General features: G+C 41.3%; 1 protein-coding gene across 11 annotated transcripts in view; it reads left to right on the top strand.

Annotated features, from left to right (window-relative positions):
- Positions 1 to 16,635, top strand: part of LOC128221838 (multiple epidermal growth factor-like domains protein 6) — a 98,869-nt gene extending 82,234 nt beyond the window's left edge. For 10 of the 11 annotated variants that reach the window (XM_052930441.1, XM_052930444.1, XM_052930446.1 and 7 more), the window contains 8 exons: positions 952 to 1,074; positions 1,438 to 1,573; positions 3,877 to 4,085; positions 4,220 to 4,595; positions 4,891 to 5,126; positions 6,575 to 6,649; positions 9,625 to 9,697; positions 13,430 to 15,199. In XM_052930441.1, the coding sequence (XP_052786401.1) occupies positions 952 to 1,074; positions 1,438 to 1,573; positions 3,877 to 4,085; positions 4,220 to 4,595; positions 4,891 to 5,126; positions 6,575 to 6,649; positions 9,625 to 9,697; positions 13,430 to 13,634 (1,433 nt within the window). In that variant the 3' untranslated portion in view covers positions 13,635 to 15,199. Of the gene's footprint in view, positions 1 to 951; positions 1,075 to 1,437; positions 1,574 to 3,876; positions 4,086 to 4,219; positions 4,596 to 4,890; positions 5,127 to 6,574; positions 6,650 to 9,624; positions 9,698 to 13,429 lie in introns of all 11 variants that reach the window. The other variant, XM_052930442.1, reaches the window with a different exon arrangement.
- Positions 16,636 to 17,999: the final 1,364 nt, after the last annotated feature.

Raw genomic sequence — 17,999 nt, 5'->3', positions numbered from 1 at the left:
TCCGCACTACATTCTAAACATTGTTTTAACTTCAATGTCTGTTATGTCTGTTATGTCTGTATCTTGTGAGCAACAAAATGTGTTTAATTTGTCGATTTCTTAAAAATTCGAACATCAAAACCCAAATTACATTTGAACGATGCATACTTCGAAAATGAATAATTTGGAAACTCTTTTTGGGGATGATTCACAATTTGCTTTTCCTATAGCGATAATTTTCATGATATCTTGATTTTATTTGTGATTACCTTGTACATTGCTACATGTAGGTAGAGAACTTTCAACTTATATTGATGGAAAATACTGGCGATGATTTTGAACAGGAACAACCATATATTCCGCCGAGAACTACTTATTTTGCCTTAAACTGAGATGAGTTACGTGGCATTTCCAGCCTGTTCAAAATTCCATGTAGTTATTGATACAAAAGGTGACATAGCCGCAAAAATACAAAGTGTATACGTAGTGGTTTATATGTGGTATATATGTCAGATGAGCATTTCCAACTTTCGCCGAGTTTCTGTCTGTTTCAGAATAGTCGGATAAGTCCAGTCTTTGAAAATCCTTACATTTCAAGTCTTACTTTACCAACCTGTCTAGTTTCATCTACTCATTCTTTATCAATACCATTATTGTCTGATTATAAGTTGCCTGTGTAGTATGTAGAATGCGCTTTTTATTTTCCTGCACATACACTTTTCACTTCTGTTTGGTTTTAAACGTTTAACATGTATATACATATTATTGTTAAAGATATTTTCCCAAACTTTAACCTGTATCATGTTTCCTAAGTGACAAATTATAACACATATTCTAAATAAATGGAGAAGTTTAAGAGTTATCGAGTTTGCTATGACACAGAAAATATATTGTTCATGTGGTGAAGGTGTGTTTAACTATTACATCGTCTTATAGTTCATTCACACTGTCTTTCTTGTCCCGTGTTTACAGAGTGCGATGCAGGTTGGTACAGCCCCACGTGTGATAGCCGCTGCCCCGGAAACTTCTGTCTTAACAACAAATGTCACCGCCAGACGGGCACCTGTGACTCTGGATGCCTGCCAAACTACTATGGTACGTGTCTTACAGTCGTTCGTCTGTAATCAGAATGATTGTTATACATCCACCACGAGCTGATTAAGGGATTATGGTGTTATCGTATGGTTGGTTGGTTGGTTGAGAAGTCTGTTGCAAACAGTGAAAGGTAGGACAGAACGCGTGAAAGCGGCATGCAATGGCTGAAAGCACTGCGCCGTAGTTAAAGGTTCATATAGTATGCATTAGATCATTCTATTCTGCTCTGGTGCGATCATCTATTTTTAAACTTTTAAAATCACACTTTTTATAACAAGAATTATGACTGGTTCAAACGATCATCTCAAGATAAACATGTTGTACATGTACATGGTAAGATTAAGAAAATATACTTCTTTCCAGGCGCCTACTGTACGGAGGTGTGTCAGTGTAGCCAGCTGGGAACGGAGACATGTGAGCAGGACAAGGGCACCTGTGTTTGTAAAGCTGGATACACTGGAGTGTTGTGTTCGGAGACATGTAGCGTGGGATGTATAGGGTAAGTGGCTCGAGCGTGTAAAGCTGGATACACTGGAGTGTTGTGTTCGGAGACATGTAGCATGGGATGTATAGGGTAAGTGGCTCGAGCGTGTAAAGCTGGATACACTGGAGTGTTGTGTTCGGAGACATGTAGCGTGGGATGTATAGGGCGTGTAATAGGCTACATTGGAATGCCATGTTCGGATAAGTGTAGCTTGTGATGTCTCGGGTAAGTGACTCAATCGTGTAAGCTGGCTACAATGGAATGCTTTGCCCTTAGAAGCGTAACTTGGGTGGTCTCGTTAGGTGACTCAAGCGTGTAAGCTGGCAACAATGGAATGCTGTGTCCGGAGAAGGGTAGCTTGTGATGTTACGGGTTAGTGACCCAAGTGTGTAAGCTGGCTACATTGGAATGCTGTGCCCGGAGAAGGTAAGCTTGGGTTGTCTCGAGTTAGTGACACAAGCGTGTAAGCTGGCTACAATGGAATGCTCCCGGAAAAGGTAAGCTTGGGTTGTCTCGCTTAGTAACTAAAGCGTGTAAGCTGGCTACAATGGAATGCTGTGCCCGGAGAAGATAGGCTTTTGTTGTCTCGGTTAGTAACTCAAGCGCGTTCTTAACCACATAGGGTTGGAGATGAACAGTCCCAATATATAAAAATACTTGATAAAGGTCAAACAAGGTTCCACTGAATGTACATGTGCATTCAAATAAATTTTATGGCGACATATCGGTGTACTATAAGGTTACTGTCATGACATAACATCATCAGTAGCAGGACATTCATTAAGTAGAATCTAAAATTTGGGTTCATGATGTCGACGTCCATTGGAATGATGTAAGACGTTCACTAGCAAAACAGACGGCTTATAAAAGTCACTGTAAACAAGGATGCTATTTTTTATAAAACATGACCCAAGTATGTTTAAGCTGGTTTTAAACATAAGAAAAGCGCGACCGGGTCCGCTATACAAGGGCCAATCGCTGTACATAATGTAACCGTGCAAACGGCGAAACAGATACGGTCTAACGAAAGAAATCCTAGATATAGGTGAAACTTGAACCAGACATGGGCCAAGATGTAGGTAATCTTGAACCAGACATAGGCCTAGATGTAGGTGAATCTTGAACCAGACATGGGCCTAGATGTAGGTGAATCTTGAACCAGACATGGGCCTAGATGTAGGTGAATCTTGAACCAGACATGGGCCTAGATGTAGGTGAATCTTGAACCAGACATGGGCCTAGATGTAGGTGAATCTTGAACCAGACATGGGCCTAGATGTAGGTGAATCTTGAACCAGACATGGGCCAAGATGTAGGTGAATCTTGAACCAGACATGGGCCTAGATGTAGGTGAATCTTGAACCAGACATGGGCCAAGATGTAGGTGAATCTTGAACCAGACATAGGCCTAGATGTAGGTGAATCTTGACCCAGACATGGGCCTAGATGTAGGTGAATCTTGAACCAGACATGGGCCTAGATGTAGGTGAATCTTGAACCAGACATGGGCCTAGATGTAGGTGAATCTTGAACCAGACATGGGCCTAGATGTAGGTGAATCTTGAACCAGACGTGGGCCAAGATGTAGGTGAATCTTGAACCAGACGTGGGCCTAGATGTAGGTGAATCTTGAACCAGACATGGGCCTAGATGTAGGTGAATCTTGAACCAGACATGGGCCTAGTTGTAGGTGAATCTTGACCCAGACATGGGCCTAGTTGTAGGTGAATCTTGAACCAGACATGGGCCTAGATGTAGGTGAATCTTGAACCAGACATGGGCCTAGATGTAGGTGAATCTTGACCCAGACATGGGCCTAGATGTAGGTGAATCTTGAACCAGACATGGGCCTAGTTGTAGGTGAATCTTGAACCAGATATGACGATTAGGCGGTTAACGTCGTAATTTAGATTTGGCATTTCACGCTAGCTTCTAAATGTTAAAAATAACGACACGTCAAGTCAATTTCTTTGAAAAAAACATCAAACAGTTGTGAAATTTAGCTTGGTATTTCATACATGAAAGATCGTAGTGTTTTTTTACCATAACCCATGCCTACGTTAGATGTCGTACTGAAAAAAAACACATTTAACTTACCAAATGCGCTTTGAAAGAAGTTACTTTTTCAAACATGTATTGACTGTTAAATATTAGCTTTAAATATAATCAAACAAATGCGTTGTTCTAGTGTATATAATTCTGATCGACATGTGGCTGTGAAACTTTTAAACTGAGAGGCTTATGTCACCGATCTTAAATCATTATTTTCTGTGTAAGATGGCGACTTGTATGTTTGTTTTGTTTGACACTTTTTACAGTCTGACCTGCGCGAGGGACGGTACCTGTAGTGGCGGTTGTAAGGCTGGGTATTACGGCGCTGAGTGTGACCGGCAGTGTGATGCCTGCCTCAGTAAGGAGTGTGAAGCCTCCTCGGGGGTCTGTTCCATTGGGTGTATCCCCGGTTACTATGGCAACATGTGTCAGACTAGGTGTCCAACCAACTGCGTGGAATGTGAGCGAACAAGCGGTAAATATTTCATTTTTTTCAATTGTCATCAAACAGCAACCATGGTCAAAATATACTTGTCACCGTGTGCTTCATTGTATTTCTGGTGCTCGGAACGTAACGTGTAAAAGACGTGAGTATTCTCATGATTACAGGTGACTGCACATCCTGCATATCAACCTTCTATGGTCTACCGCGGTGTGACATCGTCTGTAACGCCAACTGTCTCCCGGGTTTAGGGCGCCAGTGTGACCAGAGCACTGGCAAGTGTGTGCACGGCTGTCACGGAGGGTTCTATGGCGATGATTGCCAGGAATCGTGCGGACAGTGCGCCTCCGGTGTGTGCGGCACAAACGGCGCGTGCAACGGGTGTAACGTCGGCTATTATGGCAGTAAATGTACGCTCACGTGCAGTGACAACTGCGAGAGCGCCGCTAGTGGACGGCCATGCGCACAGACGAACGGTTTCTGCTCGAACGGATGTAGGCCCGGATACTTTGGTGATGCTTGCAGCGTACAGTGCCCAGCTAGGTTAGACCCACAAGCATTTATTGCACTTACTACAAGTAATCTGCACTTTGTAAATAAAATCCTGCGGTAAAACTGTAATGGCGATTGTACGTGTGATAACCAGAATGCGAACACATGTATTATGTTATCAATAGTATAGTTGTAAGTCATTGCTTCATCATCATTTTGTTTCTTCTTTGACTTTGTCTTTGAGCATTTAGAAGTTCATTGTATTAATGTTAAAACACGCATTGTGTAATTATAGTTTTTGTTTTCTTATCACCTCAAAGGATGTTCGTATACTGTTTCCCTGCAGGTGCTCTCCGGCCTTCTGTGTAAGATCAACTGGTGACTGCGGCACGTGCCAGGAGGGATATTACGGCCCCAAGTGTGACAACGCATGTAACAACTGTTTCGAGTCCCGTTGTAGCAGCGTTAATGGAGATTGTACCAGTGGTTGTACGGTCGGAAAGTATGGGTCTAAATGCAATTCCGATTGTAAAAGTACATGCAACGACGGGTCATGTGACCAGACTAGCGGACAGTGTGAAGGTTAGTCCTTTTTAATGTAGTTTAAATTACGTGAATTAAAAAAGTATATTGAGTATATTTGAATGTGATCAAAATAAAACAAATGTAAAACATAAGCGACACGATAGAGTTACCTGTGTAGTGTTACTCCTGTTAGTGTATACCATACTGATTACCTGTTAGTGTATACCATACCGATAACCTGTTAGTGTATACCATACTGATTACCTGTTAGTGTATACCATACTGATTACCTGTTAGTGTATACCATACTGATTACCTGTTAGTGTATACCATACTGATTACCTGTTAGTGTATACCATACCGATAACCTGTTAGTGTATACCATACTGATTACCTGTTAGTGTATACCATACTGATTACCTGTTAGTGTATACCATACTGATTACCTGTTAGTGTATACCATACTGATTGCCTGTTAGTGTATACCATACTGATTACCTGTTAGTGTATACCATACTGATTACCTGTTAGTGCATACCGTACTGATTACCTGTTAGTGTATACCGTACTGATTACATGTTAGTGTATACCATACTGATTACCTGTTAGTGTATACCATACTGATTGCCTGTTAGTGCATACCATACTGATAACCTGTTATTGTATAACATACGGACTACCTGTTAGTGCATACCATACTGATTGCCTGTTAGTGCATACCATACTGATTGCCTGTTAGTGCATACCATACTGATCAGCAACAATCACATGTGCATCAAGATATGTACAATGACATCAAATAGATTTGTCTATGGGAAACAAATATAAATGCTACAGTTTTTAGTCAACTTCTAGCATCATTTTTATCGACCAAGTAATACTAGTGTTCATAACCATTGTTTTATTTGCAGAAACAGTTTTATATTTATCATATTTTGGAATTGTATTGTATTATTTCTTTCTTGAATAAATGTACGTATGTATCAACGTCATTAACATGTGCCTTGTTCAGAATCCGGGTAATGCATGGACAATGTTCAAGATTAATTCAAGTTCTGTTTAGTTCGCTTACGCATGCGCAAACAATACCAACACTATATGTTGTGTGTCCACATTACTGGTATCTGCTTTATTATTTCATTTGATAGTTAGTGACAAGTATGGATCTTGTATGCAGCATTTCAACTTTATTCACAAACTATGAATCACACATTTCTAGTTATACTTGTTTTGTAATAAATGCGGATAAAACTTTGATATTCATGAAGTTAAAACTATGATCATTACTGTTCAGCATATAAATGAATATTTCAACCAAGCAATGACAGAAACATGCGAGAGGGAGAGGGAAAGCTTCAACATTAGACGACTCTGATCTTTAATTTCATTATATAATGAAACTTTATTAACGAATGCAATTTGTCGTGACATAATTCTTGTATGAAGCTTTAAGATTTCATTGATAATTCATTCATATGTTATTGAGCGTTGTGTTGGTATTTTAGCGACTACAGCCGCCCCCATCCCTGACGCCGCACGCCAAGTATCCAACGAAGAACTGTCTACTGAGGGGATCATAGGTAGGAATTTGCAGTTATATACAAGTGCATCATTTATATTCAAGTGTATCATTTATTTTTAAGTGTATTATAAAATGTGTCACAAATTATTAAACTTCAGTCTAAAATGAGTTTTAAACTTAAATTGAAGATTGAAGAGTGCGGAAATAATATTACGGTAGCTTTCACCTGTCTCCTCAATCCTTACCCGACTAAATGTGTAATATATGTATAGTTGAATGGTGTAATTACATGGTTCGAGGATACCCACAAGTGTAAGAGTTATCTAGTGGTATTGGTGCCCGTCTCTAACTCAAGAGGTTGTGGGTCCCTCCCCACCAGGGTAAGAGTAATCTAGTGGTATTGGTGCCCGTCTCTAACTCAAGAGGTTGTGGGTTCGTTCCCATCAGGGTAAGAGTGATCTAGTGGTATTGGTGCCCGTCTCTAACTCAAGAGGTTGTGGGTTCGTCCCCACCAGGGTAAGAGTGATCTAGTGGTATTGGTGCCCGTCTCTCACTCAAGAGGTTGTAGGTTCGTCCCCATCAGGGTAAGAGTAATCTAGTGGTATTGGTGCCCGTCTCTAACTCAAGAGGTTGTGGGTTCGTTCCCACCAGGGTAAGAGTGATCTAGTGGTATTGGTGCCCGTCTCTCACTCAAGAGGTTGTGGGTTCGTCCCCATCAGGGTAAGAGTGATCTAGTGGTATTGGTGCCCGTCTCTAACTCAAGAGGTTGTGGGTCCCTCCCCACCAGGGTAAGAGTAATCTAGTGGTATTGGTGCCCGTCTCTAACTCAAGAGGTTGTGGGTTCGTCCCCACCAGGGTAAGAGTGATCTAGTGGTATTGGTGCCCGTCTCTCACTCAAGAGGTTGTGGGTCCGTTCCCACCAGGGTAAGAGTGATCAAGTGGTATTGGTGCCCGTCTCTAACTCAAGAGGTTGTGGGTTCGTCCCCATCAGGGTAAGAGTAATCTAGTGGTATTGGTGCCCGTCTCTCACTCAAGAGGTTGTGGGTTCGTCCCCATCAGGGTAAGAGTGATCTAGTGGTATTGGTGCCCGTCTCTCACTCAAGAGGTTGTGGGTTCGTCCCCATCAGGGCAAGAGTGATCTAGTGGTATTGGTGCCCGTCTCTCACTCAAGAGGTTGTGGGTCCGTTCCCATCAGGGTAAGGTGATCTAGTGGTATTGGTGTCCGTCTCTAACTCAAGAGGTGGTTGTGGGTCCGTCCCCATCAGGGTAAGAGTGATCTAGTGGTATTGGTGCCCGTCTCTCACTCAAGAGGTTGTGGGTTCGTCCCCATCAGGGTAAGAGCGATCTAGTGGTATTGGTGCCCGTCTCTCACTCAAGAGGTTGTGGGTTAGTCCCCATCAGGGTAAGAGTGATCTAGTGGTATTGGTGCCCGTCTCTCACTCAAGAGGTTGTGGGTTCGTCCCCACCAGGGTAAGAGTGATCTAATGGTATTGGTGCCAGTCTCTCACTCAAGAGGTTGTTAGTTCGTCCCCATCAGGGTAAGAATGATCTAGTGGTATTGGTGCCCGTCTCTCACTCAAGAGGTTGTGGGTTCGTCCCCACCAGGGTAAGAGTGATCTAGTGGTATTGGTGCCCGTCTCTCACTCAAGAGGTTGTGGGTTCGTCCCCACCAGGGTAAGAGTGATCTAGTGGTATTGGTGCCCGTCTCTAACTCAAGAGGTTGGTGGTCCGTTCCCACCAGGGTAAGAGTAATCTAGTGGAATTGGTGCCTGTCTCTCACTCAAGAGGTTGTGGGTCCGTTCCCACCAGGGTAAGAGTGATCTTGTGGTATTGGTGCCCGTCTCTCACTCAAGAGGTTGTGGGTCCGTTCCCACCAGGGTAAGAGTAATCTAGTGGTATTGGTGTCCTTCACTCATTCAAGAGGTTGTGGCTCCGTCCCTACTACGGTAGGAGTCTCTCACTCAAGAGGCTGTGGTCCGTTCCCACCAGGGTAAGAGTGATCTAGTGGTATTGGTGCCCGTCTCTCACTCAAGAGGTTGTGGGTTCGTCCCCACCAGGGTAAGAGTAATCTAGTGGTATTGGTGCCCGTCTCTCACTCAAGAGGTTGTGGGTTCGTCCCCATCAGGGTAAGAGTGATCTAGTGGTATTGGTGTCCTTCTCTCACTCAAGAGGCTGAGGGTTCGTCCCCATCAGGGTAAGAGTGATCTAGTGGTATTGGTGCCCTTCTCTCACTCAAGAGGCTGTGGCTCCGTTCCCACTACGGTAGAAGTCTCTCACTCAAGAGGCTGTGGCTCCGTCCCCACCAGGGTAAGAGTGTTCTAGTGGTATTGGTGTCCTTCTCTCACTCAAGAGGCTGTGGCTCCGTCCCCACTACGGTAGGAGTCTCTCACTCAAGAGGCTGTGGTCCCTCCCCATCAGGGTAAGAGTGATCTAGTGGTTATGGTGTCCTTCTCTCACTCAAGAGGCTGTGGCTCCGTCCCCACTACGGTAGGAGTCTCTCACTCAAGAGGCTGTGGCTCCGTCCCCACCAGGGTAAGAGTGTTCTAGTGGTATTAGTGTCCTTCTCTCACTCAAGAGGCTGTGGCTCCGTCCCCACTATGGTAGGAGTCTCTCACTCAAGAGGCTGTGGCTCCGTCCCCACCAGGGTAAGAATGTTCTAGTGGTATTGGTGTCCTTCTCTCACTCAAGAGGCTGTGGGTCCGTCTCCACAAGGGTAAGAGTGGTATTGTGGTAAAGGTACCCATCTTTCACTCAAGAGGTTGTGGGTTCGTCCCAACCATGGGGTACTTTTGCATGGCCTGTCAAAACGGAAACGATTACCCACAACTGCTCCAGTATAGGAAACTGACTAGAACTTGATTCTACTTTTGTCAAAGTCGAGCGTAAAGAAGTGAATACAAACAGATAATCGGACACCTTCTTGATGAGTGAAATTAATCCTTAAAATTGTATTATTACAGGCATTTGGATTTATACCATTTTAAACTTTTAAAACATGGTTTATTAATGATTTTTAAACTTTTATTATTTCAGGTATCGCTGCGGGATGTTTCGGAGCCCTGCTTATCATTGTAATTCTGGCATTCTGCTGTATCATGCAGAAGAGGTAGGTGCTAACGTGGCAATATGTTATAGAGGCCTATTTTGTCAGTTCATGGTGGTACTCTTTGTGGACGATAGCGTGGCGCTACCTACTTTATCGCGTTTTGGTAAATCGCTGTCAAAAACATGACAAGTATTATGCCGACTTATTTGCGTTGGCGGTATACATTTGTCACTTTTTCGACCACTAGTTTGCGCTTCATGCCAAAGCTATTCTATAATATTGTTACTTGCTAGCGAGTTCACCATTCCCCTGCGCAAACGCGACAGAGAAGTTTCGCGTTCTGTTTCTCAACGGACCATTTTGCTATAACGTGCCTTTACTACTTTCAACCGTTTGTAAAGAACAGTTACCATCGGTCTTCGGGTGTCCCATTGTTTCTGTTATAATTAGGTATTGTTTAAACGAATCTTGCATCACATGAGTAAGACGTTTCAACTAATTAGTAATGGATACCAGTATTCCCATCTATGTAAAGGTGAATAACTATAATTTGCATTTAACACAGACTTTTGAGTTTCATGCAAAATTACAACTTATCAAATACGTTTAACATTGCCTTCACCAAGGATACGTGAGCATCAAATGCATGTACAACCATCCGTGACTAGACTCAACACATGTACCACTATCCGTGACTAGACTTAACACATGTACAACTATCCGTGACTAGACTTAACACATGTACCACTATCCGTGACTAGACTCAACACATGTACAACCATCCGTGACTAGACTCAACACATGTACCACTATCCGTGACTAGACTTAACACATGTACAACTATCCGTGACTAGACTTAACACATGTACAACCATTCGTGACTTGACTCAACACATGTACCACCATCCGTGACTAGACTCAAAACACATGTACCACTATCCGTGACTAGACTCAACACATGTACAACCATCCGTGACTAGACTCAACACATGTACAACCATCCGTGACTAGATCAACACATGTACCACTATCCGTGACTAGACTCAACACATGTACCACTATCCGTGACTAGACTTAACACATGTACCACTATCCGTGACTAGACTCAACACATGTACAACCATCCGTGACTAGACTCAACACATGTACAACCATCCGTGACTAGACTCAACACATATACCACTATCCGTGACTAGACTCAACACATGTACAACCATCCGTGACTAGACTCAACACATGTACAACCATCCGTGACTAGACTCAACACATGTACAACCATCCGTGACTAGACTCAACACATGTACCGCCATCCGTGACTAGACTCAACTCATGTATCACCATCCGTGACTAGACTCAACACATGTACAACCATCCGTGACTAGACTCAACACATGTACCACTATCCATGACCAGACTCAACACATGAACCACCATCCTTGACTAGACTCAACACATGTACCACCATCCGTGACTAGACTCAACACTAGTACCACTATCCGTGACTAGACTCAACACATGTACCACCATCCGTGACTAGACTCAACACATGTACCACTATCCGTGACTAGACTCAACACATGTACCACCATCCTTGACTAGACTCAACACATGTACCACCATCCTTGACTAGACTCAACACATGTACCACCATCCTTGACTAGACTCAACACATGTACCACCATCCGTGACTAGACTCAACACATGTACCACCATCCGTGACTAGACTCAACACATGTACAACCATCCGTGACTAGACTCAACACATGTACCACCATCCTTGACTAGACTCAACACATGTACAACCATCCTTGACTAGACTCAACACATGTACCACTATCCGTGACTAGACTCAACACATGTACCACTATCCGTGACTAGACTCAACACATGTACCACCATCCTTGACTAGACTCAACACATGTACCACTAACCGTGACTAGACTCAACACATGTACCACCATCCTTGACTAGACTCAACACATGTACAACTATCCGTGACTAGACTCAACACATGTACAACTATCCTTGACTAGACTCAACACATGTACAACTATCCGTGACTAGACTCAACACATGTAACACCATCCTTGACTAGACTCAACACATGTACCACTATCCGTGACTAGACTCAACACATGTACCACCATCCTTGACTAGACTCAACACATGTACAACTATCCTTGACTAGACTCAACACATGTACAACTATCCGTGACTACACATACAATGTAAGGTGTCACCACTTTTCTTGCTGTTCATGTTTGGCTTGTGCGATATCGTAATGACACGTTTTGGATGTTTGTAACCTTTTAATTTCAGTTATTAGCGAAACGTTTTATTTCGAATACATCATTTTGATTGCAACAGTTATGTCTTTATGTTGTCAATTCCGTGTTTGTAAACATGGTCTTAAGTTGAGTAAACTATATTTTTCTGAAAATGAAATGCATTATTGCTTGACATATGTTGATATAAACTACTGTTTTCCGTCGGTAAAGGTGTACATCATGCGAAGGGTTATTGCGACGGTAGATTTACAAGTAGTTTTGTGCAGAATGTTGAATACTGTTGCATGTTTTGCTTGAATGCTTGATTGTCATACATTTTATGTTTGTATTCACTACCAGGCAGGGATACAGAGAAAAGCGTTTCAAAACTGTCCGAATGCTAATTACAAAACTACAGTAAAACTGCGATTCCTCGAGCAGGCGATTTCTCGAGAACGAACTGCAGATTGGTCGAGGTCGAGGCTTATTAGAGTCCCGACCTTTATTCCTTCCATTTTCATATTAAATTTACTGTCGAATGACCGAAACCTTAATAATCGAGAACTTGAGCATCATTGCTGGTCCCAAATACACAAATCAGACACAAAAGGTTATTATTACCTCGAGGTTATATTTTCACACATGCAATGCTTAAAGTTACACTGCGAGATATAATAAACAGTACCATCATTGGCATGATGGAGACCTTCGCAGTACAGCCTTAGCCTCCAATACATCGAACAAATCTGTTAATTTAAGTGTATGCTGTATGAAGTCGAAATGTGGCATCGAGGCTAATAAATCAGTTAAAGTTCACTGGTTTTATTGATTTTTTTTTCAAAACATGAATTTGAACAGCTTTCTGCTAGCTTTGTTATACATATTAGCAATGGCTATTCAATGTACACGCTGTCCGCATGCACTCATTATCTTAGAGCAAATATTCATACAATGAAATTGTTCCATCCGTCTTTTCACATTTTTTAAGTGTATTCTATTCCAAAAAAAGCTTTGTTTAAAGTTCACATCATACATTTAAAACTTTACTTATGGAACCATTTGCGATTATTGAAATAAAATCAGTACCATTTCGAATGAGAAATACGATTTTCGTTATTTCTTTACGGACACATGTAATACAGTTTCCGTTTTGAAATGAAAATGCGTAACTCTGCTGCTGACTACGGGTGCGGAAAGCGTGTACATGTTATACCGGTCTTACATGCAAATATATGAATACTTGTGGTGTAACGTAGTGAATACCTCAGTGCTTTCAGCGCTTTGATTCTAAATTGTAGTAATAAATGTAAGTTGGCTAAAAAGGGTAAACACGGTTAATGATTTAATAATAATAATAATAATAATAATAATAATAATAATAATAATAATAATAATAATGATAATTAACTTGGTTAACATATGTATTATTATTTTCATTATTGAATATAAGACTAAGAAAGAGGAAGATACTGCCACAAACTAATGTACACATTCTATTATGACATTAATAACGGGCATGTTACAGGCGCGCTGATGAGGCCAAGGATGAGATTCACATACCTGAAGATCTCCTGGAGCGACTGTCTACCAAGGGCTATACTCCACAAGCCTCACATAGATCCATGCACAGCAGTTACGCACCAAGAGACCTTCACAGTAACTACTCACAGCCGCTACCAAACCCAACATACATCGACGGCGAGGACGAAAAAGACTTTGTGCTGTTTTAGGACTTTGCTTTAGTAATTGCGGAAACGTGACACTTGCTAACATCTATGTGCTAGCTCTATCAGCGATTTGCTATGTTCGGTACCTTGGATAGGATTGAACGTTATCAAAAGTGTTTATGTTAACATCATTGTTCAAGTTAAAACGTAGAAAAAAATAATTTTGGAAGGGAAGTTTAAGTAATGTCGTTCGCTTTTCTGATAATGTTGATCTAAATTATAAACAAAGACCTCGTAAATTTTACCACGTTCATATATACTTGTATATCTTTCCTTTTTTTACTCGACTAATCGAAGAAGGAGGCTTTACTACTCGTCCCGGCGTCCGCGTCGGCGTCCGGTTAAGGTTTAAGTTGACATTTTCATTTGAACTGGAATACCCTATATGCAATTCACTTGATACTTCACACAGTTGTCCAGGACCATCACACAATGAGGTTAGATAACTCCATATTATCCAAATTACAAATTATGGGCCCTGATTCACTTAGGAACTTGGGTTAAAGTTTTTAGGGCACATTGTGAGAGGTTAACGTTTTAGGGCGAGTTTGGATTTTCACTTATTACTTCTATACCCTTTATTCAATTGACTTGATACTTCACACAATTGTGTACTTCACACAAATAGGTGACATTACTCCATTATATAATAAATACAAATTATGGCCCTTGATTGACTGTAAAAAGTTTCTATTTTACTTTTAAGTTGACTTTTTTATTTATTTCCACAGGCACATATTATATAATTTATGTATTAATTTCACGAACAAGTGACGTATAGTCGAGCGTGCTGTCCTTGGACTGCGCTTGTAGCAATTGTTTGTGTAGTGGAATCGAATTTTTAATATAGCAGACATGTATCAGCCAATGACACCAAATATTTTAACCAAGAGCTTCGATTTTTCTTAACATTTCATGCGTTGTAAATGTTCGGGTGATGGCGTATGTGTTGCTGATCAAATATCACGTGGGCACCCACACCTAATGGCAAAGCGCAATACTATTGGTTTATGCAGTGTTTCGTCAAAGTTATTTGTCATCCGCTTAAAGCTTCTTTTCTTTGCATTATTGATTGGACTTCAACCAACAACAATACGCAAAAGTGTATAATTGCAACGCGATTGCAGATAATCCCTCACAAAAATAATGCAGCAGTCCCTTTTCATTCACATCACGTGTAGTATAGATACAACATGGGCAGTTTAAGCTTGATGCTAATGAATTGTGTTCCATATTTATTGCAGATTCTAATGTAATACTTGTCTTATTAACTTGCAGGATTGTTAATTAAAACATCTTTATTTCAGACGTCTTCAAGATTGAAAATCACGACATGATTCTATGATGAATTATATATCGAAGGAGAGAAATACATCTTCTTGTTAACACTACCATCTAAGAATCCTCACACTATTTTCGTTACAGGCGAGCTGACGAAGCGAAAAGTGAGATTCATCTCCCATCTGACATGTTGGAGCGCTTGTCCAACCACCAGAACATGCATGACGGTGGCTCTGTGCAGTACCCTGTGGCACGGGTGGTCGGAGATGATGAGCAAGACTTTATCTTGTTTTAATGTGCTGCCGTGACCACATATGCCCTAGTTAGTCTTGGCTCTACTTTATGTTCATAATACAATCTTAAACTAAGGATAACTTGTCTATGTCCAATATGATCATGAATGTTTGGGGCTTGATTTTAATTATAATATTGGAGACATTCAAGCACATCTTTAAATGATCAATAACAGGTTTTTGTCATATCCAATCCATTTGTTTTAGTGCCAACACCAGCTGGGTTTTCATATTTGCAGTGAAGTGATATTTGCAATGAATCTTTGCCGGAGTTACTTAGGACGTAGTTATAATTGAAACGTGTTCCTACAATTTATCATGACAGGATAAAAAAATATATGTATAAGCAATATACACTATATGTTTATCTATACAATGCATAGACTGTAGCATTATTTTACATATATCATACACAGTAATGCAGATGTGTTTCATAGTATTCAAAAATAGTATGCGGTCAGAACACCCAGCATCTAGTTGGTGATATATTTCTTTACGGAAGTACATGTATATCAAATGAAGATGCGGAAACACTGAGTGGGTGATTTCTAACTTTGACGAGACATTAGACGTTTTTATTTAGGAATGACTGTGATACCGACGGCTTAATTCTGAACGATGATGATAATTATTACAGTGTTAGTTCGCCTGTATAAGTCAACCCATGGTGTCGCTGGTGCCAATTCGCATCTCTGTTTTTATTAAATCTACAACGAATAGTTAAGTACGTTCATGTAATCTATGGTGTTTGGGTATGTATCAATATATTTTCTCATCCTTCTAAGTGTGCTTTGGAATTAATTACGAAATTGTCATCATCTCATTCTAATATTCATAATATGCTTATCATTATACCACTTCAACGTGACTAGTTGCCGACATGTGTACCGGCTGTAAGTATTTGAAGGGGACTGCCAAGTGTGATTTGTTCTGACATAAAGTTTGACATACCTTTAATTGTAACACGATGTTTGTCCAGTATGTTGAATTTCTCGCATCTGCAAATTCGTTTGTTATTGTCATGAAACATTATTTTCAAAATTCAGGCATTTATTAAGACCTTAAACTTAAAGTGCAGTATAAGTTAATGTCTTTGAACTTGTTACAACTGAAACTTCAAAGCTTTTTTGAAATGCTATCTGTATATTTGATTGATGTCCAATGCTACAAGAGGACTATGGCACATGTAGGAGTAAATGTCCCAGGGCTGTCTCGCTAGTTACCTTGCAAAAGTTTGTATTAGAATTATTCATTCTTTTAAACCAATCCATGTCTAGAGTATTAATATCAAGTACTAGTATTCTATTATGAGTGTTGTTTACGGAAATGTACGTGTTTAGACTGTTTACTATAAACCAACTGTCTGGTGTTTGTTTTGCCATATGTATTTTTTGTGTTGATTTTTTTGTAAATAAATATATTTTATCAGACATTTGTGTTCCTGAACATTTTAACTTGGGTGATTTTAGTCAGTACCGGAGTCCATTTATAAAGACAGTATTCATGATAACCTCGCAACCATTAAAGCACCTATATTTTCCGACAAAATAAGACCGAGTTATCTTCCAAGCCTTGGTAGCGTTATTGTCGCCCTTGTGCTCGGTTTGTCACAGGTGTTGTTCAAGGAGTGATGGGCGTGGCAACACACGTACTTCTGTTGACCTATACATGGGAGAGGGGTAAAATGACCGGAAACGCGGGGAGCAGTTGACCAATTTTGGGACCAGTGGGGGTAAAATGACCGGAAACGCGGGGAGCTGTTGACCAACTTGGGGACCAGTGGGGGTAAAATGACCGGAAACGAGGGGAGCAGTTGACCAACTTGGGACCAGTGGGGGTAAAATGACCGGAAACGCGGGGAGCAGTTGACTAATTTGGGGACCATTGGGGGTAAAATGACCGGAAACGAGGGGAGCATTTGACCAATTTGGGGACCATTGTGGGTAAAATGACCGGAAACGAGGGGAGCAGTTGACCAATTTGGGGACCATTGGGGGTAAAATGACCGGAAACGAGGGGAGCAGTTGACCAATTTGGGGGCCAGTGGGGGTAAAATGACCGGAAACGTGGGGAGCAGTTGACCAATTTGGGGACCATTGGGGGTAAAATGACCGGAAACGCGGGGAGCAGTTGACCAATTTGGGGACCATTGGGGGTAAAATGACCGGAAACGCGGGGAGCAGTTGACCAATTTGGGGCTAAAATGACCGAAAATGCGGAGAGCAGTTGACCAACTTGGGGACCATTGGGGGTAAAATGACCGGAAACGAGGGGAGCAGTTGACCAATTTGGGGAGCAGTGGGGGTAAAATGACCGAAAATGCGGATAGCAGTTGACCAATATGGGTACCAGTGGGGATAAAATGACCGAAAATGCGGATAGCAGTTGACCAATTTAGGGATTATTAGGGGTAAAATGACCGAAATTGCGTATAGCAGTTGACCAATTTGGGGACCAGTGGGGGTAAAATGACCGAAATTGCGTATAGCAGTTGACCAATTTGGGGAACAGGGGTTAAAATGACCGAAATGCGGGGAGCAGTTTACAAATGAAGACATTTGTTTACTTGGGCATCAGTTGACTTTGGGATCGGTTTGGCGGTGAAAGCAGCATACAATGTTACACTGTACAACAATTCATTGAAGTATACGTTGCTTAACTAGGACAATTTTTGAACAATAAATAAATGAATAATTATGGTATTAAGTATTCACATTCTGAAACTGCCATTTCCAGCACAGCTTCTGATGATCAAACTATTCCTTTAGACAACATTTCACCAGGACGTTGACGT

The sequence above is a fragment of the Mya arenaria genome, chromosome 16, assembly GCF_026914265.1.
Source record: "Mya arenaria isolate MELC-2E11 chromosome 16, ASM2691426v1".
Classification (NCBI taxonomy): domain Eukaryota; kingdom Metazoa; phylum Mollusca; class Bivalvia; order Myida; family Myidae; genus Mya; species Mya arenaria.
Note: the sequence above shows the minus strand (reverse complement) of the source record. Positions and strands in the feature narration are given on the sequence as shown.